Source organism: Carassius carassius, chromosome 35 (genome assembly GCF_963082965.1).
Source record: "Carassius carassius chromosome 35, fCarCar2.1, whole genome shotgun sequence".
In the NCBI taxonomy this organism is placed as follows: domain Eukaryota; kingdom Metazoa; phylum Chordata; class Actinopteri; order Cypriniformes; family Cyprinidae; genus Carassius; species Carassius carassius.
The window spans coordinates 26,367,321-26,394,988 of NC_081789.1; the positions used below are offsets into that span (position 1 = coordinate 26,367,321).

Consider the following 27,668-nt stretch of genomic DNA (forward strand, 5'->3'; position numbering starts at 1 on the left):
GCACGTTACTCCAGATCCAGCTGAGCTGTTTGGATTCAGTCTCAGAGGGAACATCTCACCTATGGTTTCTTCATCCTCCTCCTTCAGGACGTTGTTGTCGTCCGAGTGTTCCTGAGAGGACTTTCTGCCATCATCCACGGGGACCACGGTGAAGTTGGTGGGCATTTTCTCACCATGTGAGGCGTCTGTGGTTCTCCTTATCTGTCTGTCTCACGCTCTGCCTCTCGTCCTCTGCGCTGGCTTCTTGAGTGCTTCAGAGTTCTCAGTTTTACTCCTATCTCTTTGACACCGGCTCGACCATGTGACCAGCCTGCCTCCATATAAGGAAGCAGGGAAGCCCCGCCCAGGGGGCCGTCCTTAACCCACACAGCAGCGTCTCCTTTCTCGCCTGCAGCAGAGTGAACCTCCACAGACACAACAACACACCAGATAAAGGAAGCTATTGATTACAAACCTCTTCTAGAAACTTCCTCCGGGGTCAACAGGGTTATTATCACTTAACAAAACTAAAACAACTAAAATCTGATTTGTTATACTTGAAGGAAAATAAATGTTAACCGAAATATATATATATAAAGAAATATATGCCAAGAAAATTTTTTCATTTTTAACTAAAACTGTAAAATAAGTACAACAGAATTTTTAAAAAATAATAAAAACTATTTAAAAAAACCTAAAAAAAAATTCCTAAAAATATAACAAAAATTCAACATTTAAACAATTTAATACCATATTCGCATATTCATGGTTCTCCAATGTCGGTTAATGTTCAAATGACATGCAGGCTATTTTTATTTTATATTTTATCTTTTTAGTAAATATTTAATTTGATTGTAAATTATTTATCTTCATTTACATTTTCATGATTAAATAAAATTATAATTTTTTTTATCAACTCACTAATCCCCTGCATTTCCATCCAAACCTCAGTTTAGAAAGCAATATAAGGAATTAATATTTAAAATCTTTATCACTGAAAATCCTTTTTGAGAAAAATATTGTTTTTGAAAGAAGTCTCTTATGCTCACCAATGCTGCATTTATTCGAATCAAAATACAGTAAAAATTGTAAAATTGTGAAATATTGTTACAATAAATTTCTTTCTATAACAATATATTCTTAAAATGTAATTTATTTCTGTGAAGCGCAGCTGTATTTTCATCATCATTACTCCAGTCTTCAGTGTCACATGATCTTCACAAATCATGAAAATATGATGATTTAGTGCTCAAACATTTCTGATTATTATCAATGTTGAAAACAGTTGTGCTGTAGAATATTTTTCTGGATTCATTTTATTTTTCTGGATTGTGAAAATGAATAGAAAGTTCAAAAGAACAGCATACATTTGAAATATAAATTCTTGTTGAATAAAAGTAAAAAAAAAAATTGAAAAGTAGCATAAATCATACTTCAAATGTAAAATGTCTGCAAAACCATTTATGACCAAAAAGCATGTGAAGTGTGTTATTTCCGCAGCAATCGTGGTACTAAATGAAACGGCAAAAACTACACATGACTGCATATTATCCTGGGACAGAAAAACTTATTTTAACATCAAAGCAGCAATTCAAAGAGTAATAAATGTTACTGTAAACTGTCTGTGAAGCATGCACATGTAATCACACTCGTCCATGTGCACAATCAAACACAAGGCCATGAACACAGCAGCTTTTATTAAAGCAGCCGGACAGCATAGCTCTGTGGTTACAGACGGTTATTCATAAGAAGCGCTCATTCCACACGAACAATACAAGACTTGACATACGGTAGGATCTTTTGAAGTAACGCAGGGCTGTAATAGTTCCCGTGCAGACGTTTTGTCTTCGTGACTCTTGACACACAGTTCAGTGCAGTGTAAAGACAAGCCTGCACTGGCTGCGTGGAAACATCTAGATTTACATCGAACAGAGGTTTAGGAAATTTACAGATGAACATGAAAAGGTTCTTAAATAAATCTAGTTAATCTGAAACAGGTTTACTAAAAACACTGGTAATGTTTCTGCTTGTTTCCTTAATTCAATGTGCTTCATCTGGATCAAACATCCCTTGTGAAAAACAAGTCAACTTTAGTTTACTTTCAGACACTTAACTCTATTTGCAAATAAATAAAAATGTATTATTAGACTTAAGTGCATCTTTATATATAATTTTAAAATTACTTCTTAAATTTTGCCTACAGTTAAAGTGCACTGCTAAACATACAGACTAGCATTTTTGGTCAATTTAAATATATTTTTTGTCATTTCAATTTCAAATTTTATGTCATGTATTAGTAAATAACACATTTGTAATAATGAAGTTTTTGTTTTTAAAAATAACATCTTCATTATTGTTCATTCAAGTCCACATTGAAGCATGGCAAAAGATTACAATTCAAAATGTACTTTAAAGTATTTTTTTTTTATTTAATTAATATGACTTTATTACAAAGTGGATTTTTTTATAACTGTAATTTATAAGAAAAACTCATTTAAAGTATACTTTAGTGACCTTTTAAGTAATTAATATTATATTTATATATATTACACATTACAAATGCACATTCAATACAATTAAGTGCACATCTTTTTCACAAGGAATGCACACGTTTAGGAGAGAAGAATAAAAAGTTTAACACAGCATACATTTTATTTGTAGAAACATAAGGTTTATATTTCCCTGAAACACAAATGAGCTTCATTATGTCTCCTATGAAAGTCAACGGCTTGACTGATAAACTTATCTGAAAGTGTCTTAAAGAGGTAAAGTTCTGTCAATATTTCTTGAGAAAAGAGGATACAAGAATCCTGATACCACAATCATTACAGATAAACCCTATGTAGTATGTTTTCCACCTGTTTTCTGGTACAGCGATTAAAATGGTGCATCTGAGCACTTAGTAAACAAACAGCACAACTTTCCTCAAAAACAATCATTCATGTCTGAAGTCACAAACTGGAGCCATAAAAGAACAGCAAACAGGAAGTCAGCGCAGATATGTGATTTACTCCACATTCCTCATTGTTAACGTGACATGTGGACCCTTAATTTCTCCTAGAAAGAGCAAAAGGCACCAGTTTAATGTGAAGCTGCACTCACACAAAGGAAGCTCTCATGTTCAGAGTGTTCTGGGAGTCAGATTGAATTACACTGCAGTGCTCAGAACAGACAGACTCAAGAACAGCAACGGCCCACTGGAGGATTCACCGGTCAAACCAACCGGGTCATAGAGATAAAAATAACACGGGCCGACTAATGGACCAAAAACACAGGAATTCTGGGACGCGCTGATGCTGCTTTCTTTTGCATCATTGCGCAACACACATTACTCACAATTAAACCTTGACCGTGTTAAAGGAATAGTTCACCCACAATTTAAATTTACTGAAGATGAATTAGTTTCTTCATCAGATTGGGAGAAATGTAGCATTGCATCAGTGTCTCAGCGATGGTGGCTCTGCAGTGAATGGGTGCCGTGAGAATGAGAGTCCAAACAGCTGATAAAAATCAACTATTTTGTTTGTTTGTTTTTACACTTCTTTTGTCTTCTCCAGATGTTAACTTATGGACTGGAGCACTGTGGATTATTGTGATGTTTTTATCAGCTCTCATTCTGACGGCACCCATTCACTACAGAGCATCCATTGATGAGACACTGATGCAATGCTACATTTCTCCAAATCTGATGAAGAAACAAACTCATCTGGCTCATTGGTGGCCTGAGGGTGAGTACAATACATGTCTAGCAAATGATAAGTTTTGGGTTTATTAGTCCTTTAATTCGTCATGCCACTTGCATCCTATATAGACACAGTGAATTGCAAGCCGTTTATACCAGGCACACCTTATGGAGGAGCAAGTTAGGGAAATGACTACAATATATAACTACACTCACTTTTAAGCTTATTTTTACCAATTTTTCAGCAACAAGTCTTTGTATGGTACCAAGCAACATTAGCAATATCTGTGCACTCACAGATATGACAATTGACAGAGACTGAATACATAACAGCAAAAAGGTGAACGAGTTTTGCTCAGTTATCACCATAAGGAATTTCCAATTCTGACGGACTTTGTGTTCCTAAACATGTCCATCTGAACAGGCCACAACTAGCTGAGACTTAAACCTGAAACACATAAATGGTAGCTATCTTACCCTGAAGGCATTTCATCACAACACGGTGTAAAATAATCAAAAATAATTACAATGAAATTACAGTACCTAAAACCACAAATCCAAAGATCTCATCTGTTCTTGAAAGGCTTCGCCAGAAATGAGTAAAGAGTAACGAGAAAGTGTTAAAGCTGCCAGGAATTTGCTCTAATGAATTGGTTCCACCTGTGCACTGACCTTTAAATGGCAAAACGTCCAAAACTGTGCGTATCTGGATCCAGTGAGCAGTACAAACTACTGTACAGGACGTCCAGTTTCTGGCCAAATACAGCAGACTGTAAGATTAACAAAAGTCTCCCAAATTCAGATCCAGTCAGAAACCGTGTGATTTCGACATTTATGAAGCTGGATTTGTTTTGTCCGAACCTCATTTCCTGCTCTTTTAAGGCTAGACTGCATCTAGACACAAGCAATACTGACGCATAAAGCAATTATAATATAAACTGTAAAGTCCTGCACAACCTTACACAATCACTAATGTACAATACAAACACAGACAATTGTGAGAGAGTGCGTTTGAGATGTCAGACGGGTCAAACAAGGGAATTGTGGGTAACACTGGTGGTCAGAACAGATATATAATGCAGAATCAGATGCCAGAGACATGAGGTTAATCACAACCAATGAGAAAGATACAACACAACCACATCAACACAGACTACAGTCGTGGCCAAAAGTTTTGAGAATTACATAAATATTAGTTTTCAAAAAGTTTGCTGCTAAACTGCTTTTAGATCTTTGTTTCAGTTGTTTCTGTGATGTACTGAAATATAATTACAAGCACTTCATACGTTTCAAAGGCTTTTAATCGACAATTACATGACATTTATGCAAAGAGTCAGTATTTGCAGTGTTGGCCCTTCTTTTTCAGGACCTCTGCAATTGGACTGGGCATGCTCTCAATCAACTTCTGGGCCAAATCCTGACTGATAGCAACCCATTCTTTCATAATCACTTCTTGGAGTTTGTCAGAATTAGTGGGTTTTTGTTTGTCCACCCGCCTCTTGAGGATTGACCACAAGTTCTCAATGGGATTAAGATCTGGGAAGTTTCCAGGCCATGGCCCCAAAATTTCAACATTCTGGTCCCCGAGCCACTTAGTTATCACTTTTTCCTTATGGCACGGTGCCAAATGCATCGTGCTGGAAAATGCATTGTTCTTCACCAAACTGTTGTTGGATTGTTGGAAGAAGTTGCTGTTGGAGGGTGTTTTGGTACCATTCTTAATGGGCTAGTTGCATATCTCCGCCATCTTGGATTTCCGGTCTTGCGAGTGTGTGCGTAGATATTTCCGGTTGTGCTAAACGTCAGTGCAGAGAAACGGAGAAGTCCAAATATTACTTTCTATATGTTTACAGGATTTATAATATCACTTCAAATGCAAATAAGATATACACTGCTATTATTACTATACTATAAATGTTAACTGAGCCAGTGGATTTGAAACGGTGTATGTTTGGGTCTGGTGAATGAATTAAATACACTAATGTTCACTACTGTTCACGAAATGAAAGTTGAACTCATGGTGTGTATGCACAGCTACAAAATGTATTTTTATCTTACCAAATATGTGAATGTACACATTACTTATTTCTCTAAAATGTTTGCATTATTTTTTTTATGAAATATTTACCTCGTGAGACGTGGGCTGCAATGTATCTTCAGAAGTATCCATTTCTCAATTGTACACATACATCAGTTTGTTTTGTTATTTTCACAACATTTTATTATTGATTTCACATATTTCAGATAATGATTTATGCTGCAGATCTTTCACAAAACAAATAAACGCAATAAACAAATAAACAAATAAAAACACACATGAATGCAAACAGCGATCTTTTATTTAATCCAAACCTACCATAATTATATTACGTTTAATTGTACAGTTAGTTATAAATTGTTAACAAATAAAGTTAATAAAACATGCTTTATCAGAAATCTCTGTGCGTCTTGTTTGACAGTCAGAAACATTGATCTTACATAACAGTCAGATCAAAACCAGCTCTTCGAAAATGAAAAGTATTGCATATTCGCACAGTCAATGCGAGCGTCGCAAGACCGGAAGTATGCATGCACACACTCGCGTCGCTGAAGCTCACCGGTGCCATCTTGTGCACCTAGCCCATTCATGGCTGTGTTTTTGGGCAGAATTGTGAGTGAGCCCACTCCCTTGGATGAGAAGCAACCCCACACATGAATGGTGTCAGGATGCTTTACTGTTGGCATGACACAGGACTGATGGTAGCGCTCACCTTTTCTTCTCCGGACAAGCCTTTTTCCAGATGCCCCAAACAATCGGAAAGGGGCTTCATCGGAGAATATGACTTTGCCCCAGTCCTCAGCAGTCCATTCACTATACTTTCTGCATAAGATTAACATGTCCCTGATGTTTTTTTGGAGAGAAGTGGCTTCTTTGCTGCCCTTCTTGACACCAGGCCATCTTCCAAAAGTCTTCGCCTCACTGTGCGTGCAGATGCGCTCACACCTGCCTGCTGCTATTCCTGAGCAAGCTCTGCACTGGTGGCACTCCGATCCTCTTTAGGAGACGATCCTGGCGCTTGCTGGACTTTCTTGGACGCCCTGAAGCCTTCTTTACAAGAATTGAACCTCTTTCCTTGAATTTCTTGATGATCCTATAAATTGTTGATTTAGGTGCAATCTTAGTAGCCACAATATCCTTGCCTGTGAAGCCATTTTTATGCAACGCAATGATGGCTGCACGGCATGGGCGGAGTTTGGGGGGGGCTGATGCACTCTTGGGTGGAGCACTCTTGGGGTCTTGTGCTTTGAAAAATAAAAAAAATACAGAATTCATATTTTCTCATTTTATTTGTCCTATCTTATAATTTTTGTGGATATTATGAGTAAGTTTAGAATTAATTATTTTTAATTACTATATTGAAAAAGAAGCTCATTTTGGCGGACTTCAAAGTATAGCGGTAAGTTACGTGAGTGGACTCTCTTCTCATTCTGTTCCCGCTGTAGTCTACATGCTAAATAAACAAAATGGACATTCGTCGTTTTTTTAATAAACCCACTAGTAATTGGTAGTGTCTGCTGCAGCTTGCACTCACACTGCCAGTTGGCTCTGCTATGTCAGAAAGAAGTTTCTCAGTTGTGAGAAGAATCAGAAACTGGCTCCGATCTGCAATGGCTCAGGACAGATTCTCAAATCTTTCCCTACTGCATATAGAGAATTGACTGCAAATTTATCAGAAGAGAAGATAGTGGATATCTATGCAACTCGGAAAAAAGGTGGCTTTCTTCTGCATTAGGTAAGATATGTTTTTAATGCTTTTCTTTGTATAGCAGTCCTTGTTCATTGTAAACGTACTTTAGATGTAGATGGTATGATATATGAAATATGGTAGCCCATAAAAAAATCTGAGCTCATGGTCTGCCCCCCCCACGCACAAAAGTGAAACTCCGCCTATGCTGCACGGGTTTCTTTGCAGGTCACCATGGTTAACAATGGAAGAACAATGATTTCAAGCATCACCCTCCTTTTAACATGTCAAGTCTGCCATTCTAACCCAATCAGCCTGACATAATGATCTCCAGCCTTGTGCTCGTCAACATTCTCACCTGAGTTAACAAGACGATTACTGAAATGATCTCAGCAGCTCCTTTAATGACAGCAATCAAATGCAGTGGAAAGGTTTTTTCGGGATTAAGTTAATTTTCATGACAAAGAAGGACTATGCAATTTATCTGAGTATATGCAAAATGCTATTATAAAAACTTAAGCAGAAACTTTTCCAATTTCCAATATTTATGTAATTCTCAAAACTTTTGGCCACGACTGTACATGCATACACACTTTTATCATATAAAATATAACTACCATAATTAGAAACAGGTGTTAAAACAATACACATTGCAGATAACAAAAAATAAGCCTATACAAACTATTGTGTAAAAAATGTAAAGTAAAAAAAATCTAATATCACAAACTGTATTTCATAGTATGCATCTTATTTATTTAAAAAAATATATACATTTTATATTAAAACATTTTTTTTACCATATGTAAGATAATTTAAAGATTAACCAAATGAGATGTAAGAGTGGTTGTTTCTTCCAACAAGAACAAGCTATAAACACTCATGTTGCAGGTTCAGTCTCACATATAACACATCACAGCATTGTGCAATTGTACATAACTGCGCTCCTGAGCAAAGCACAAAATAACACAGTATGCTCTGAACGTTCATTCACAACAGTTAAGAAACTTCAGTTAGTTGAAGCTGGAAGAAAGAAGCGTGCTGAGAATTGAAAGCTGTTATGTAACGAAGCATCATGTGCTGCCACCTGCTGATGTTCTTTGGTAAATTGAATTGGACATCTAAACATCTTTCAAAGCATTTCTGTATGTACAGGGTTAGTCCACAAAATGCATGTAGAGAAACTTTTCCTGGCATCACGACATCTACAAAACCCAACTTTCCACTTGTTGACAAGCTTTTACACACTGATTCTTTAGGCCTGCAGTAATATTTCCATGCTACATTTATAGAGTAAACAAACAGACTCATTTGTCCCAGAGAACTAAACCATTTTCGAAGGTCGAAGGATATAGAGCTTTTTTAATAGTGATGCCAGTGTTAACACTGAGAGAGGTGACAATTATTGTCATTATCAACTATCGTAAAAAAAGAATAATAATTGTTACTAGAAATTATTTAGCCATTTATTTGTTAATCACATTTCATTTTTGCTTAGTTTGACTTGAAGTACTAAAATAACCAAAACTGAAATAATAAAAATTAGTTTAAGAAATCTGTAAAAATTGAACACAATATACTGTATTAAATTAATATGAAGGGATTTTATGCATTGATTTTTCACATCACTGCGTTGTGTTTTAGGGTTAATGGAAATGTCTTTAAACTGAATGCACAACCACCTGGCTGAAAATTACTAGAACATTTTAAGTCATTTTTTTAAGCTCATTCTGGATGAGTAGCACCTGTATATAAACTATGGATGTAATGATATTATCAATATCGTGATGTCGCGATAGCAAAACTGTCTCACTAATATCATGGTCACATGACGATATGAAATGATAGGCCTTCCGGCAAAAACTTAAGTTTTTAAAATATATTTAAACTTCTTATTTTAACATAAATGTCTTTAAAGTTGTGTTTTGTACCATTATGCTTTGGCACACTATCTGTCAAATTAAACACAGCTCTTAATTTCGAATTCTCAAAGTGCATTAGATAGAATAATTTAAATGTACAAAATTGTAATTTTTTTCAATTTTTTCAAAAATAAAATGAAAACAGAAAATGTAAAAATAAAAACTAATTTAAAATATTAATAAAAAAACTATAATAATATATTAAAGATACTAAAATGTTAGGTGAGTAATGATGACAAATGCACAAATTTACAAAACTTATAAATACACTATATATGTCCATAATGCTTAATATTTATGACATTATTTTTTTTTATCTCACACTTTAAACTGTCATCTATATCAGTCATTTACTAGTTTAATCTGACCCAGACTAGCTGTAACTAACAGTATCAGTTCACACACACAGATTGCATGTCTATTACAGCAGATTTTCACCTCCATCCAGTGCATGTCTCTGTTTCTAAAACGAACTTGAATGTACAAACATTACAGGGAGCTTAAAAACGGAAACCAGAGGGATCTCAAAATGTCACGCCATTGCGCCTCTGACACGCGAGGAATCTGCACTAATCCATTCAGCACGAATAAAATAATCACTATAAATGACTTTCAACACGTAACAGTCAACAGGTGGAGACTGCCAGAGGTTTTCACTCTGAAACGAAGCGACTGTAAGCAGGTGATGACAGATGCTCAGTCGTTCTGGCAGAGCCGCCCATCTCAAATGTCATAGCAGATGCCCGCTTCTCCTTCAGCTGTACGTCATACACCACAGGATCAGGTGACGGCTTTTTCTGCTCTTCTGCAGCAGAGGACAAATATCTAAAGCATTCTAGATTATCCAAGAGTGTAGTTTGATCCTGGTGTCCGTGAGATGGTCCTGAAATGGGAGCTTGGGCCAAACACAAGCCCAACAAAAAACTCCAGGGTGCCAGCAGCACAGTTTATCTAAATGATTGTGAGGTTTATCACCTTCGTCTTTATAAGAGTGACATGACCACCAGACGTGACTCACAATCTGTTCCTCGTATGACCACAGAGACTGATGTCCCATACAGAGCAGGAACAGAGAAAAGGGCACATTTAAAGAAAACCCCAAAATAGACGTTCACCCAAAGGTTTAACTTCGTCATCATTTATTCAATGTCATTACAACATTCTGAGAATGTAGTGCTAACATTTCGATTTAGTTCTGAAACGTTTATTTTGGAATGTTCTATGAAGTTCTCTGTTCTCCAGTTTATGAGAAGGATACAGAGAATATTATGGAATGTTCCATTTTAGAATTTTGCAAACATTATTTTAATGTTCTCTGAAACAAGTAGTTAGTTGTTTAAAATGTATTTTCAAAAACAAAAAAATTTTTTGACCTTTTTTTTTTTTGTCAACATAATACGACCAGATAACTTTGATTGAATGTTTTATTAACATTACTGGAGAGCAGTTCGTTTGAGATTTTGAAAGACCCTTGCTAGAACTTCTGTGAACATTCTGTGTCAAAATTCTATGAATCATTCTTGATTATGAGAGCATTACAGGAAAACATTAAAGAAACTTTGCATTTTGTCATTTTGCAAAAATCATGGGAACATCGCTTTTGTATGTTCTCTAAACACTCTGAAATAAGTAGCTTTTAACATTTAAAATGTTCGACAAACATCCACTTAAAACATTTCAGCAAAAAAAGTTATTTTGTCTAAGTACTGGATTTGTGCTAACATACACATATTACAGACCAGATAACTGTGAAATATTTCCTTAAACGTTTATGTGCCAAAGTTTATTTAGCATTAAAAGACCGCCTGCTACTTTCAACAGCTGAGCATTGTTTGAGATACTGAGCGTGAGGACATCAAAATCAAGAGTCCTGAGACAAGAGCACATTGTTCTTTAACACAGGGCTGATGGGAATGAGACTCCTCACAGTGAGAACAGAGAGGAAGAGGAACCCTGCTTGAGTCTGGGTAACTTCTCACAGAATAATCAACTCACATCAGCTCAGATGAGTCATGCAGTGATTGTGCTTAAAGTGGGATTACAAAAAAAACTATGGAAAAACACAAAACACTCCAAAGAGGAAAACAGTAGATCTATTTCAAAATGCTCATTTGCAAAAAGCTCATTTCTACTCAAGGTTTCCACAATGTCCATATTGAGTGAAATAGACTACTTTTAAACATTTTAGTGATATTTACAGTATTAGATCAAATATATGTATATTTTTAGCATTCATTGCAGTGCATTCTGGGATTTCTGCATTCAAGTGCTTGGTGATACTGGCTTAAAATTTTGCCTAAAAAGGTATGTTAAAAGCAGGGTTATTATTGTTAACAAAATCTAAAATCATAAAAATATGTTACCTGAGAAAAAAAAAAGAAGTTAGCTACCAAGGCAACATTACTAACATAATTAACATGAAAAAAAAAAAAAATACGTAAGCACACAATGAAATTTTAAAAAAGAGAAAAAAGAAAAAAAAAGAATAAAAAAAAGCAGTCATAAAATATAGCTGGTTAAAAGACAGTATGAATTTTCTATTCCTATGTTTGGAAGTTTTATTTATTTATTTATTTATTTATTACATAATACGCATGCATGAAGCTTTAAAATGCTGCGGAGCATGCATTAACAAAATAGCCATCTATACAGGAGCACAGTCACATGATTGTTATCTTATGATGCCAATTAGAGCGATATAATTACAAATAACTCCTGTACTCTGAAGCCAATTACTGCTGCCCAGAAGCACAGAAACAAACTGCACGGCACCCATTGTGTTTATATGTTAGAAGAAGAGAAGAAACTTTGCTTTGGTAACTGGAAATGTTGATGCACAGAAACATGTGTAGACAAACAGCTAACACAAATAGAACAGGGTTGCTTGAGTCAGCTGTTCACAGTAGCCTGACGGAGAAATGTGCTAAATAAAAATAATTCCCTCTTCTCTTTTCCATCTCCCCTGACCCTGACCGAAGACCACCCTCCAACACATGAGCTCCAGCTACTGAGATGATGTGGAAACACACCGGTCAATCATGGTGCAAAAACTTCCACTGAACAGTAGAAAATGACTGTTTCATTGCACATTCTCATCTCATCCATGACCTTCAGATCTATATTCTAACATAATAAAAAAAGGAATGACCTTTTAATAACAGGGTTGTCTCAGATCACATATGAAACATGGCTTAAAAAATACACTTTGAAGAACTTCACTGTAGAAATCTGTTAACTCAGCATTATGCGTTTGCAAAAATATCATGTGATGTTTACTAAGTGTACAATATCATATGGCCTAAGAAACCACAAATAGTCCAGGTTTAATACTACTTTCATTTTGTTTTACTGCTCTTTTAAGTTTAGTATTTTTTTCTTTAATTAAGGACCAAATATATTGTACATACAAGAATACATCATGTGATGAATATATCTAAAAACTAAATAAAATACAAATTTACGGATGCATTGTTTGTGTTGCATTTAAGCATTTACTTCGATATTTCTAAATATGTCTTGATGTCAATTGGTCAAAAATAGGCAGTCTCTTTGAATCTATGCATTTAATGATAAACAATTAGAATAAATAGTAGAAATTCTTCATTTTATCAACATCAAATGAAACCAATTTAGGTCTAAGACAACATCAGCTTCTACAAATTACAAAACTGGCGTTTATTCAGATTTACACCAAATACTTTCAACTTAGATGATCGTCCTACAGATTTTACATTGTAGGTATAAAGAATTTTGCATACAAAATGCATCAACGTCTTTTATTTTCACAAATTATGGGAGTCCATATTATAGTTTGTGGTAATCAACAAAATTCCAGTTTGTATTTAACCTGGAACATCTCTTTAATTTCTAAGACAAATGGATTTTTTTTTTTTGGTTGCATGTTAGTTTATATGCTTCTAAAATGAAAACCCAACATCATTGGCCTGCATTATATGGAACAAGGTCTCAGCATTGGGCTGGGTTTGGATCTGTGGCCTTATCTAGTATTATTCAGGGTCTGCAAGACCTCATGATTGCTTAATGTTTAGGAGCAACTTAAGCAATTTCTCAGCATTGCTCTAGGTCTGGGAGTGAAGTCTGAGAGCATCACCACACATATGAATAGAGATGTCCCTGACTCCCATAATGAGTGTGTAACCCAATCCAACACTCCCCAGCCCAACCATCTGGAAGATGACTCCTATGCACTTCTCCAAAGCCAAGGCACTTCACACGCCAACAAATGAAACTCACGAGTCACTAATGTGTCTGTAGGTCTGATCTGCTCTTAGAATCAGCTCAATGCTTTGGGAAGCTTTAGAAAGCACATTGCTAAAAGTGCACTTTAATAAAAATGTCTTTATATGATTAACACCAATCAAAACTTTTGAAACAAGATGTTGAACTTCGATTTTGTGTAGTCTATATTTAATTACTGCACCTCAAGTGCTGTCTCCAGATCACCTGGACCTTCTTAAGGGCTTCAGACCTTCAGCAGAAGATCACCTCTCACAATCACACTTCTTTAAACTTCTTTATAGACTGTATGACTGCTGTTTAAGAGGATAATCAAAAGCACTTTGGTTTTAAGAGGCCTGAATTTAATGAAGGGTCAATTCTAAACTTTCATAGCTATTAAAGATAAAGACAGACACCAGACTAATATGCATTACAGTAATGCAGATGTTGTATCTTTCCTTCTTTAAATTAACATGGACATAGACCTCATTAAATAAACGAAAGAGCAACGAGAGACTATAAAAGGCCAGAATCGCTCATGTAAATCATGGTTTTGTTAGTATTTTCAGATGTAGGTTGTTAGATCTCTAAGCTGGGAAACAAATAGATGTGTCATGGTAATTAATGAAGACAGCGGAGCATGAAAAGTGTCCCAAGACACGTCTAGACAAGCCCCTGATATCAGGCAGTCGAGTAAAACCAAAAGGGCATCATGTTTCATAAAACACTATCAGATAAATAAATAAATGAGTACAAATGAGAATAATAAAGATTTACATTTTGTCTAATATTATATGGATTGAAACTAAAGCATATGTTTCTGCACAAACCCTCCTACTGTGCTTATTTTTATTATAAAGTAAATGCAATAAAACAACAGCATTTAATGCAAATAAACACAAGATTAAAAATATAAATATGCTGCAAAATACAGACGGTCAAATATGGATTCCTTATAAGTATTAAAAAAACACATGGTCACCACTAAAATAAAATCAATTTCCATTTTGTTACATATAATGTAATATATGTTAATTTCTGAATTTTAAGGTCATTGGTAATAGTCACCAGTTTTACTGGAGCTACAACTATAATTCATTCTTTAAGGGAAAGAATACAAAGGCTGATGATACACAGGACAACTCTGAGCAATGTTGCCCTCAATGGGCAACCAAGTAGAAGTCTAACAGATAGAAATGTGTTACACATCCTCAATGGGAAAGTGTATCATCAGCATTAGTCCACATTGTAAAAAAATTGTGATAAAAGAGGACTGTGATAGTTGCTGAGAATAAACCTTATAAAGTAAAAAAAAAATAATAATTAATGTTAAACTGGAAGTAAAAAAAAAGGTACTTGGTCATCTGAAACACTTAGTCATTTAACTCATATCATACATTTCAATAAACACGTGTTACTGAATGTTCAGTGTTTAACTAAATGGTAAACTAGCAGCTAAAACAGTTCTGCTGACGTTAGTTTTCAGTTACTTTGACTTCGACTTAAGGAAACATTTCATAACGTTCCTAATCTTAACGTTGTCATAACGTTTCAGAAACCATCAAATATAAGCTGGATAACGGCCCTGAGAGAGATCTGCGTGAAAACAAACCGTCTACAATACACAATCCTCCATATACTAAAGTGAACTTATTAAACAATATATATTTCTGCATTTATTAAATTCAAAACGATTTTTGAAGTTTCTCTTCACTTTCTTCCAGATTGTTTACACTGTTATGAACACGAGTGACGCGGCGCGCCAAACTGACTGACTGCGTTGTGAAGCGCGCGATGCTGCGGTTATAATCAACATAACGGCTCTCTCTGTGTTCATGAGAACACGACCGTCTGGCCGGTTGAAATCAAGTCGTCTCACCGTATTTGTTGGGTTCTCTGCTGTACCGGAGGATGGGCACCGATCCCCGCCGCTCCTCACCGGCTCCGGCGTCAAACACTGAGTCTCCGTCCGGTTCGTCTCCAAACGCGCTCTCCTCGGCGTGCGCCACCGGTACGACCATAAACCTCTCGCTCATGTTGGGCATCCGTGGGTCGGACCTGTCCGGTGTCTGGTGAACTTCAGGGCTCAGACGGTTTACACCCGTGATTCATCGCCTCTAATCTGACAGTTTGTGAGCGCGCGCGCGCCGAGGCGTGAATGTGTTCAGAACGCTCTGCGCTCATTGGCTGAGAGATGAACGGGGCTCCTTCATATAAACAACAGATCAGTTTTGACTGACTGCTCACAGATCCGTCAATGAAGCATAACTAGAAGTATTCCCTTTAATGTTTAAGAATTACAACAAGTTCAGTTGTGCTATTTAAAACTTAAGGAAATCAAGAAATTGAAAGTATTAAACAATTTTTAACAGAAAAAAAACTTTTTTTAATGTTAATAACACTATTTTTGTTCTAAAGCGTTATTTACAGTATTCTATTTCAATGAATATTTATTTATTTAAATATAATTTATGTTTTATAGAAAAGCCATTTCAAGATAAAAGAATTCAAGAAATTAACGTTAAACCTCTGTTTTCATAAAATGAATAATAATGTAAACAAATCCCTTGTTTTATAAAAATATTTATTTATTTATTTATTTATTTATTTATTTATTTATTTATTTATTCTTAAAAACATGTTTTATAGATTCAGCAAAGCCATTTCAAGATCGAGGAGTTACAAAAACAAAATGTGTTATTGTTTTAATAATGTTCATAAATTTTAATAAAAAAGTAGCCTATTATTCAATTTGTTTTTATTTATTTATATAAAAATATGTATACTTATTTTTGTAAGATTTAGCTAAGCAAAACAAGCAAAGATTATCCCTGGAAACAGTTTGTATATTTCTGATGGAGAATCACTTATGAGACAAATAATAAAAATACTAATTCTGCTCTATTTGAGTTATTTGTTGACATTTATAAGTCTGTTTTTGTGTTATTTGTTCTGTAGTTTGTTATTAAGATCATTATTTGTGAACTGAACAAGCTATTTATAAACAGTAAACACAGATACATGAACATTTAGCAGTTAGCGTTTAATTGTCCTAATGGAAATATTGTTTTATTTGAATGATGTTAATGACACTTTCCTGTGCTGATGTTCTCTGGTGTTTTATATAGACGTGTGTCTCATATAAACTCATATTCACATGAGCCTGTGGCTTCATTAACATCCACTTTCTGTTTCCCTTTTGTGTCGTGTGTTTTCCTCATAGATACAGATGAGTAACCCGTATGAGGAGTTTCCAGATCTACAGAAGCTCTTCACACAAAACATGATGAAGAGCTGCTTTTAATGATGATACTGGCTCAGATGAACGTGAGTCACACAGAGAAACATTATTTCCACAATGTCAAATAAAGACACTCTGTTAAACTCGGCGTAATGTTTTTGTTAAGTGGGAATGTTTGTGAAGGAAAAGATTAAATGAAGCCTCATTTAAACTGCATGGTTGGGATGCCAAGAGCTCCACTCCTCTTTATTCCCAGACAATGATTGGTCAGATCCATGAAAACACTGCGTGGAGGATCCATGAATCAGGACCCAGTCCAGGACTACAGATAGTTTCCTCTTCACTGGTGCTCTTCTGCTGGAAAACAGGCTTTTGTCATCTCATGATCTGACCTATTATAACTATTATTAGTTTGACTCAAATCAACTTTACCTGTGAAATCTGAATGACTGTATGAACTGGGTCTGGTTGTGCCCTCATATACTGTATATTATACTGTTGTCATGTTTTGTTCAGTTGTGTGAGTTCAGTCATCAGCATTAACTGTTCCAGTCTCTCAGGATTTGTTTCAGCTGCTGTGAGTTATTTTAAGAGACAGACAAAGAGTGACGGGATGATTCACATACTGCTACTGATCTACACACAACACACACTGGGATCGAGATTGGGTGAGTTTGGTTCTGACAAGACATTGCTGTACAGGAATATTCTAGAAATAATGATTCTGGATATTTTGGAAAAATTAAATTACTTTTTAAGATACAAGTGAAAGCATTTCATATTTCTGCTGCATATTCTAGAATTAGTTCAAAGAAAGGCCATGATGCAATAAACATAAAAAAAAAGTGATAGGCGCACAAAAGTCACGAACAACACAGTCAGTCCAACAAGAGCTTCTGTGGCAGTTTCTGATTTTTTTCAAGGCTTCCTTACCTCAAAAAAAAATTCAACATTTTCTCATGTGACCTCTAGATGGCAGCCCATAATAATACAATCAAAACGGCTTCGTTTCTGCAATACATCATAAGTCATTTTCAGGGATTTTGGTTTTATTCTGTCAAGAAACTTGAACAATCCTGTCATTCCTGTAAAACTGTGATACCATGAATATTTCTGCATCATTTCATATTGTTCACCAGCAGGTTGTGACTGACAGTTATCAAACAGGAAAAACACTGGCTGATTCTGATCATTCACTGCACACTTGAGTTTAGCTTCTTTAACAGCCATCAGAGCATTTTTAGGACGAGTTCCAGCTGAGCGTGTGAAGAGCAAGACAATGTTTTCAGAAATATCTCTTCCAAATAAAGACTGAACAGCATCAAAAATGTATTTTTGTCTGTCAGAGAGTCGATTCTGTTGTGCATTAACCATCAGACACACTGTGGTTATTTGTTTGATCCCTGCTGCAGATTCACATAAACTAAGCAAACCCTTGGCAACTTGTTTATCATGATCAATTCCACGTGTGTTTCCATATCCTGGTGTGTCGATGATTGTTAAATCGATTAGACTCTCTTGTAGATAAAACCCATAAACAGTGACGCTGGAGGTCTGACTGTGAACTTGTGTTCGGTCGCTCTGATCATCTGTGATCTCAAACCAGATCTTGTCTTCTCTCTTTACACCCAACATGTAGTTGATCATCACATTGATCAGGGTTGTTTTTCCTGTTCCTGTTTCTCCCACCAGCAGAAGGGTTTTATGGGGTTTGTTTTCGTCTCTCTCTCCAAAAGTACATTTTCTATATGGTTCAGACTGTTGCAAATTGACTGCATTTGTTTGCGGACGGTATCGAGCAGGATTTCCATCTTCAATTAAGATGCTTTTCCTGATGAGTTTGTTTATGTCCTGTAATAAATAAAGATGATTATGTGTAAATGTTGTACAATGTTATATTTAAAAATCTTATCATAGACAGACAGATATATAGACAGAAAGACATAAAGATAGATATATAGAAAGAAAGAAAGAAAGAATACTGGACAATGGTGGACACCATCAGTGCATGATGCTTGTATTAAATAATAAGAATAAGAAATGCCATTAAAATTTATTTAAATGACATATTAAAATAATAATAATTAAATGCGCATCATACAGTACCCTTGTGATAACTGAGGTGACATCAGATTCAGTGATATAATTGAGTTTTCCCACGGCTGCACATTTAATTCTGTACTCAGTATCTGGTCTGAGATCAGTCAGAGTCACTGTATTCTGCTTCTGTGACACAGTTTGAGATCTCCAGTCTTTCTCCTTCTTCATTTTGTACAGTATTGTGAGCTCCTCTGTAGCAGGACACGGCGGAGACACTTTCAACACCACTTGCCTGTATCTGACATCTTTGATGACTGGACTGTCTGGTTTTGATGGAGAAGTAAAGCAAACTGCTTCATTACATCCATTTTTATACAAAAGAATGCAAGGACATGGATGCTTTTCATGGTCTTTTGTGAAAACCATAAATTTAGTCTTTTGACTGCTGTGTGACATCATCAGATCTTTAAATATTTTCAGATGTTCTCTCATTTTCTCCCTGACGCTTTCATTGAGCCATGATTGAGATGCTACATCAGGTGTCTTCTGTGAATTTCTCATCATTTGAGGATTCATGTAATTTTCTTGCTCATTTAGTAACTCATCTGTCCACTCGAGAGAACTGAAAGTGTAACAAAACACATTCTCCAGCTGAATATCAGACAAATATGTGTCCAATCTTCTGTTCACTTCGGCTCCAAGGTCCAGTAACTGTTGAAGAAACTGATTAATAGTGTTCAGTTCTTCTTCTTTCACTGTGATCCACTCTTTTAGACACATTTCATTAAATGGATACTCATCATGAGCTTGTAGAAGATCCATCAGAGCACTAGTCTCTTTCTCACAAGCTTTAACTGACTGGATCACAGATTCAATCCGTTCACTGAAATCTTGTCTATAGGTTTGGCAGTTTTGCTTCATATCTTGTATTTTCTTATATAGTGTAGTAAAAGTTGTTTCACTGGTGTTTTGTAAAAGTACACTGCACTTGTTTTCAGTCCAGCTGAGAGTGTCAATCGCAGACTCTTTGGCTTTGATGAGATTCTGGTTTATGACTGTGAGACACGTCACATCACTGTCTACAGCGTAGTTGAGTTTTCCTACAGCTGCACATTTAATTCTGTACTCAGTATCTGGTCTGAGATCAGTCAGAGTCACTGTATTCTGCTTCTGTGACACAGTTTGAGATCTCCATTTCTCCTCCTTCATTTTGTACAGTATTTTGAGCTCCTCTGTAGCAGGACACGGTGGAGACACTTTCAACACCACTTGCCTACATCTGACATCTTCAACAACGGGACTGTCTGGTTTTGATGGAGGAGTGAAGCAAACTGCTTCAGCAGATTTTTTTTCATACAGCAGTATGCAGGAACCTGGAATATTTTCTATTTCTCTTGATGCAACAATAAACTTCACTGATTTGCTAACATTTAAATCAATCAAGTTTTTAAATACCTCCAAGTTGTTCTTCATTGTCAGTTGGATTTCAGGTGTGAGCCAAGACTTATGTTCAGGTTCAGAGCTTTTCTCTTCATTTTCTTTCGTTGAACTCAGGTAGCTCTTTTGTTTAGAAAGCAACACTTCTGGCCGGCCCAACGATGTGAAAGTGTAGATGACCAAATGTGTGACTGTCAGATGCATTAAATTTTTATTAAGTTTTTCTACCTGTGCTCCTGAGTCATTCAGTTGTGTGAGCAATGATTTAATGATGTCAGATTCTTCCTCTTTCTCTTTCAGCCATTGTTCAAGAGCGCTTCTCTCAAATGGAGATTCCTCGTGATCATTAAGCAGATCGATCAGTGCTCTATCCTCTATAAACTTTCCTCTGATCTTTGGTAAAAGAGAGCCAAGTTTCTTCATGAGACTCAACCTGCACTGGTAGCAATTTTTCTTCAAGTCATTGATTTTGTCATGAAATTCAGTAAAGGCATGTCTGTCAGAAGATCACTGCATTTCATCTCAGCCGTACTCAAACTCTCAATTACAGATTCAATCTCTGTGCATAGACCTGTGCTGATTTCATGATGAAACTTCACAACTCTTGAGAAAGGTTTGTCTAAAGGATAAAGCCAAACTCTCAGAGGAACTGCAAGCTCTTTGTTTTCTCCCAGCAGTTTGGGAAGATCTTCAAAAATTTTCACAGCATCTTCAAAAGAGGTCGGATTACATGGAAGCTGGAAGTCGCCATGAAATGTACATCTGAATTTTTGGGATGCAGTCTTCTGATTGTGATTCAGATTAATGTTTGCACCAACTGAAACACATTTTAGCGGCTCTAATGTAGCTTTCAGTTCTCCTGCTATCAGTCTTTTATCTTCATCTGATGAAAATTCTCTGTCAAACACAAAGCAGGCGTCTGCTCCATACAGCACTGCTGTCACTACATGTGTGGCTACATCATCCTCATAATGAGCCATTTCTCCAGAAGGAAAGCGGTTCAGGACCAGTTCTTTAAACTCAGTGGTTGAATGATAATGTAATGTCAGTCTTTGTTGATTGAATGACTTCTTGGTGTCTTTGAGATAATTGGCAGCTCCACTTACATTGATGAGTCCACCTAAAAACTCAGTTTCAGACAACCATCAATATTCAGCAATCTAGATTTGTCCTCAATTGAGTCTGAAGCCGTGACTGTGAAAACTGTATTAATCTGGCGTTTAGTGCTTATGTTCTGCTGCTGCTGCTCTTTACTCCAAAGTCTGATTCCTGTAATGAAGACATTTATTTCATTTTATAACATTAAATGAAGAATGTATTTCTAAACACTTTATTATTTACAGTGCCCTTCAATAATACTGGCAAACAAAGGTGGCTTTGAAAGTAAATCTTTAAAGTTTTCTTTTTGATCTTTCATTAAAAAAAAAAATCACATATTACATTAAAGTAAAACAATTAAAGCGGTCATATGACATTGCTAAAAAGAATATTATTTTGTGTATTTGGTTTGTAATGCAATGTGTTTACTAGGGCTGCAAAATAAATTGCATACAATATTTAATGCGCATCTTGCCAGTAAAGCTAGTTCTGTTATCAGCGGTAAATCTCCATCACCTTCGCGCTTTCACATGGAGCAGCATTTACTAGCATTTACAGTGAGTATATGTGTGAGAGATGAACAAGGTGGAATCACAGTTCAGTATGTTACTTTCATTAATCACAGGAGGTGACAGACATCTGAACATGAGGACAATGGGTGTGTGTTTCTGGCCTTCACGAGAGGTCAGTGTGACGAAGAGTCCCAGCGCAATGAGACAAAGACATTAAAACACATTACAAATGAGTCATTTGTTGCATTCAGTGGGGATATAATCACTGATTATAATGATTCATATTGTCTTTTTATGTTTCGCATGAGCGCTTGGCAGACTATGCCATGTAAACATAAAACCATGTCTGCATTTGTGAGAGTAGAAACAACAGACAACCAGTGCTAACTTACTCTACACTGCTCAAACTCGCATTTAAATAGTCAATAGCAAATTCTTTAAATATAAAATTTGATATGAATATGAATACTTCTTTCTTTGCATGAACATTTGGGTGGTGTTATGCAAATATTCCCACATCCTGACGTAGAGATGTGGGGGCATGTTAGAACGAACCGTTTTGGGGGCTTGTGGTTGACTCTTAACTTTTATAAAGAATATCTCTTTGGATTTGAGTCTTTACAACTTTACAGATCTTCTTTATGCACCAAGAGCTTGTAACAAATAAGAGAAAGGAAAAACTGAAATTGGATCATATGACCCCTTTAAAAGTGGGGGAAACTCACATTATGTTTTTCTCCAATGCATGTTGACCACAATTGTGGACACCCCTAGACACTTTTATGTGTAAAATATCTCTGAAATACACACACACACACACACACACACACACACACACACACACACACACAAACATTGGGCTCTTCAGTGGCTCTTCGGGGTGGTTAAGGTGCTATATAGCACCACTGCCAAACAAAGAACCTGGTAAGCCCCTTTTTCATTCTTTAAATGTTCTCCAACTCTCTCTTAGCCTCTTAGTGTAGTTTGGAAAGAGATAAAAAATAAAATACAAATTTAACCCATTAAAATACAGCGTATTTCCTGAAGATAACGTGGTTCTCAACGTTTTTGCCCCCAAGGAAATATTCCAGGGCCCCCACACAAGACTTTTTGACCTCAGAAAACATAAAAGTGATTCAAAACAGCTTTTGCAATTGTTTTAAATTCCCATACTTAACAATCATATGAGAATGGAGTAACATATCAAAAACCTAGAATGGGGTTCTAAAGCACCATTTGACAAAGGTGTTGTATTGCACACACCTTGAAGACAGAAACTATATGCAATTAAAGTGGTTCCCTAACGATTACAAGCTAATGAACCACTTTTAGTGCTGTTTAGCACAATTTTTAGCACATCAGGGGGACTAGGAGTATGAAATTGTCCAGCCATGACTTTCTGTTCCACAAGATTATAAATATTACAAATTCCTTTAATCATCCATCACAAGGAGTAAAACAAAAAGAATATAGTTGTGATGTGCAGAACAAGATTGTTGAGTAGAAAGTGACTTTAAGAAAATAGCTAAAGCATTGTAAATCCTCATTTCCACCATCAGTGCAATAATAACAAATCTGCCTGAAAGAGGACATGTATCTATTCGTCTTAATCCATAATTCCTAGTTCCCTGACCTGAACCCTGTAGAAAATAATTGTGGAAGTGAACTGAAGAGAAGAAAAAACAACATGGAGCTGGGAATCTGAAGAAATGGTCTCTGATCTCTTGTTGTTCTTCTAACTCATCAGACATTATAGGAGAAAAGTCAGAGCTGTAATCTTGGGAAAAGGATGCCGCGTTTCCACCGAAATTACCCGGAACATTTGTACCAGGAACTTTTTTCCCCCAGACCTGTTGCTTTCTGTGTTTACACCGCAGTGTAAAGTACCAGGAAGATTAGGCAAATAGACTGGTGACGTAGATCTGCATGCGTTTCTCAATACAAAGTGTGCTGATTTTGGACTTGCATCCTTGGTAGTTCAGACTTTGCGCATTCGACTCGGGAGTGTGATGTCCGCGATGATGCAAATCCGGTAATTCTGCAAACAGCAGCGTATATATATATGTATATATATATATATATATATATATATATACATATACAGCCATTACAATGAAACGAAATATTATATAAATTTGCCTTTTTTATTTTCCTTTTAACATATAGATAAATTGAATACAGACCAAAGATAACCCGTTAGATTTACCCAAAACGAATTATATGTTATGTTTAACCACTAAAGAGACATCAGAGCCAGCGGCACACATCAGAAGGTCTAGCCGAAGTTAGGCTGCTCTCGGCGGATACATGAGCACAGATTTGAGTTTTAAACAACTACATTCTCGCCTGAAATACTTTTAAAATTACATTTCATGACACAATAACAGTAATATTTTGAAAATGATCCGAATAAATGGTGGTCGAAATCACAATGCTGCGTGAACTCAACCAATCAGGATGTTTACCGCCCAAGTCCCGCCCCGAAAGTTCCAGAACTTTGAAAAAGTACTACCTCGCCAGCAGGGACTATCTTGCCGCGTTTCCACCGCAGGAACTTTACCCAGGAACTAGGGACTTTGGCCTGGTACTCGGTGTGTTTCCACCACAGGAACCAGGAACTAAATAAAGTTCCGGGTAAAAAAATGCCCCTCAGAAAGTCCCTGCTGGCGAGGTAGTTCTGGAAGATCTGGAACTTTCGTGGGCGGGACTTGGACGCTAAACATCCTGATTAGTTGAGTTCACGCAGCATTGTTTGGATTAACCACCATTTATTCAGATCATTTTCAAAATATTACTATAATACTTTGTTTCATTGTAATGGCTGTATATATATATATATATATGTATATGACTCCAAATAAATTCACTACATCAATACCTTTGTGATTTTTCTGTGTTCATCAAGCAATTTATATGTTTTGAAGAGCAATGTATAAAAAATTTAGTAGCATCACATAAATCTATAAATATAATTCTGCCACATATTATAAACCGAGTGCTTCTGTAACCGTGAGGTTCACTTAATTTAGTCGTGGCCACGACCGTGTCCAGGCCCGGGGTGGGTAATCAGGAGAACCAGGAGAATTCCCGGTCGGCCGGTTCACTTTTGGGCCGGTCGAGTGTTTTTTTATTTTATTTTTACATTTGTCACGTTAGTGAGTCTATCTTCTATTAAATAATACCTCACACGTTAGGCCTATGTAAATATAACGAATAAATAGCCCTACACCAGAAATATATTTAATAAATATATATAATCATAAAGTAAGAAAATGAAAGAAACACTTTTCGGTTCATTTTTGTGCTGCGCGAAATGATAGCAGAAAGCAGCATCCTATTTTTCTTTAGGCTTATTTTACAAAAGCACAGAGATTTGTTTTTATTGTAAATGTAGGCTACACAAATAAAGGCAAACCTTTTACAATTCGGATTATCTTTATGACTAAAAGGGGTCCTGAAAAATCTAGTGATTGCAGCCGTACAGCATGCACACACACAGTTGACAATGCAACCTGTTTATCATAATAAAATACAGTCAGTCAAAACATTAGTACATCCTAAATAAAAATTTGGCATTCAAATACATCGCAAATATGGAAACATTTGAATTTGTCACGAATGAGAGACCCAATATTGGTTTCAGTATCGTTTTAGCCTAAATTAATTCGTTTTGGCTTGTCGTTAATATTGCTATAGCTTCTTATATTTTTAATCCTTATTCTTTTCTAAATACTGTTAATTGAAAGGATTTGTTAGTGAGTGAGGGGAACTAAATAGCTATGTTTAAAGTGTTTATTAGCCTAATGTGTATCCAGAACTGGTCCAACATGTTCTGACAGTGCCGCCATCGCCGCCACCCCATGTCTCCTGGAGCGTATGCCACCTGAGGCAGTGATGCATCCCGCCGCCCCATAAGGAGAATATTAGGAGTGATCGGCTCCATGTCAGCAACATCTGATGAGGCATATCCTAATGGTTTCAAATTGAGGATCCCTTCTACTTCCACTAGGACTGTGGACAGAACATCTCCTGTGACAGCTTGTGTTCCGAGAGCCACCTGGAGAGCATTCTTTATGGAACGGACTTCACGCTCCCATATTCCGCCAAAGTGTGGAGCACTAGGTGGATTGAACATGAAGCTAATTTGATAGTCTGAAAGCTGAACTTTGAGTTCTGTCTCCATAATTGAGAAAGCTTCCCGTAATTCTCTGTCAGCTCCCCGGAAGTTGGTGCCACAATCCGAACGGATCTCGTGTGGTTTACCTCTTCTGCCTATGAACCGGCGGAGCGCAAGAAGGAAGGCATCTACATCCATTGAATTGAGGAGCTTAATGTGTACTGTCTTAGTTGTAAGACATTTGAAGATTAGTCCCCAGCGTTTCTCTTTTCTTCTCCCTATTTTGACCAGGTATGGGCTTAAGCAGTCAACACCAGTTGAGTGGAAAGGTGGACAGAGCAATCGGAGGCGTTCTGGTGGCAAATCTGACATTTGTGGAACCTTTGGCTGAGCTCTCCATCGCTGACAGGACAGTGACGAAGTGAAGTGAAGTGACATGACATTCAGCCAAGTATGGTGACCCATACTCAGAATTTGTGCTCTGCATTTAACCCATCCGAAGTGCACACACACAGAGCAGTGAACACACACACACACACTGTGAACACACACCCGGAGCAGTGGGCAGCCATTTATGCTGCGGCGCCCGGGGAGCAGTTGGGGGTTCGATGCCTTGCTCAAGGGCACCTAAGTCGTGGTATTGAAGGTGGAGAGAGAACTGTACATACAGACAGTGTGTACGGACAGACAGTGTAGCTGATGGTACTTTATGGCCTGATGACCTCGAAGAATCCAGTACTGTCTCCTTATTTCAGTGTAGACTCTTTCTTCTCCTGGGTGTAACAGACGCTCATCAAATTCTTTGATAAGGAGCTTTGTTACTGCGTGTCTTGGGTCCAGCACAATGGGGTGAATTTGTTCTGGGTCTGAGTTTGCTAGCCTTCTTAATCTACCTCCAACTCTTATTATGTTTTTCAGTGGATCCCATTCTGGAGCAAGACTGATTAATCGGCTGTGTGCAGGAACTGGTTTCTTTGCCTTGAGGGCAGCAACTTCTTCAGGAAAGCTCTGGAGTTGGCATGCTCTTATCAGGACAGCTTCTGCCTCTTTACTTGTAATAGGCTCACTGGATGCACAATGCGATGTGGCCGCCCCATGACAGGCCCGTTGAGTTGCTTCTACTAATTCACACCATGATTTGAACTGGGTAGAATCAGGGAGGTTTGAAACAATGTCAAATGCTATTAGGCAGTAGCTTGGAAGCCCTTTTAATTCGGATACTCCCTCTGACTGGGTGAGTTCGGGTTTTTTAAGCCAGTGTTCTTCGCTCTGTTTCAAGAATGGAGGTCCTTGACTCCAGCGACTAGGCTCAGCCAGACTTTGGAGCGTTTTCCCTCGTGTTATGTCGTCAGCGGGGTTGTCCTGTGTATTCACGTACCTCCATGATCTGTGATCAGTTAGCTCCTGTATCTCGGAGACTCGGTTCCGACGAACACCTTATATCGACAGGAGTCTGATTGAATCCATTCCAGCACAGTCAAGGAGTCTGTCCATATGATTGTCTGACTGATGGAGAGAGTTGTCTCATTCCTCACCAGTTTGGCTAGCTGTGCTCCAGCTAAGGCGGCAGAAAGCTCCAGACGAGGCATAGACTGCTGCCTCTTTGGAGCAACCCTCGATCTGGCCATTATGAAGGAAACGTGAATGACACTGTCAGATTGAATTGCAAAATATGCCAC

At 36.9% G+C, this 27,668-nt stretch overlaps 1 protein-coding gene and 1 pseudogene across 6 annotated transcripts in view; both read right to left on the reverse strand.

Annotated features, from left to right (window-relative positions):
* Positions 1–15,679, reverse strand: part of slc12a7b (solute carrier family 12 member 7b) — a 58,932-nt gene extending 43,253 nt beyond the window's left edge. For 4 of the 6 annotated variants that reach the window (XM_059525244.1, XM_059525243.1, XM_059525241.1 and 1 more), the window contains exon 1: positions 15,424–15,679. In XM_059525244.1, coding sequence (XP_059381227.1) covers positions 15,424–15,589 — 166 coding nt within the window. In that variant the 5' untranslated portion in view covers positions 15,590–15,679. Of the gene's footprint in view, positions 1–59; positions 349–15,423 lie in introns of those variants that run through there. The other 2 variants (XM_059525247.1, XM_059525242.1) reach the window with 1 other exon arrangement.
* Positions 15,680–17,742: 2,063 nt separating this feature from the next.
* LOC132115832 (uncharacterized) lies at positions 17,743–27,617 on the reverse strand (annotated as a pseudogene).
* Positions 27,618–27,668: the final 51 nt, after the last annotated feature.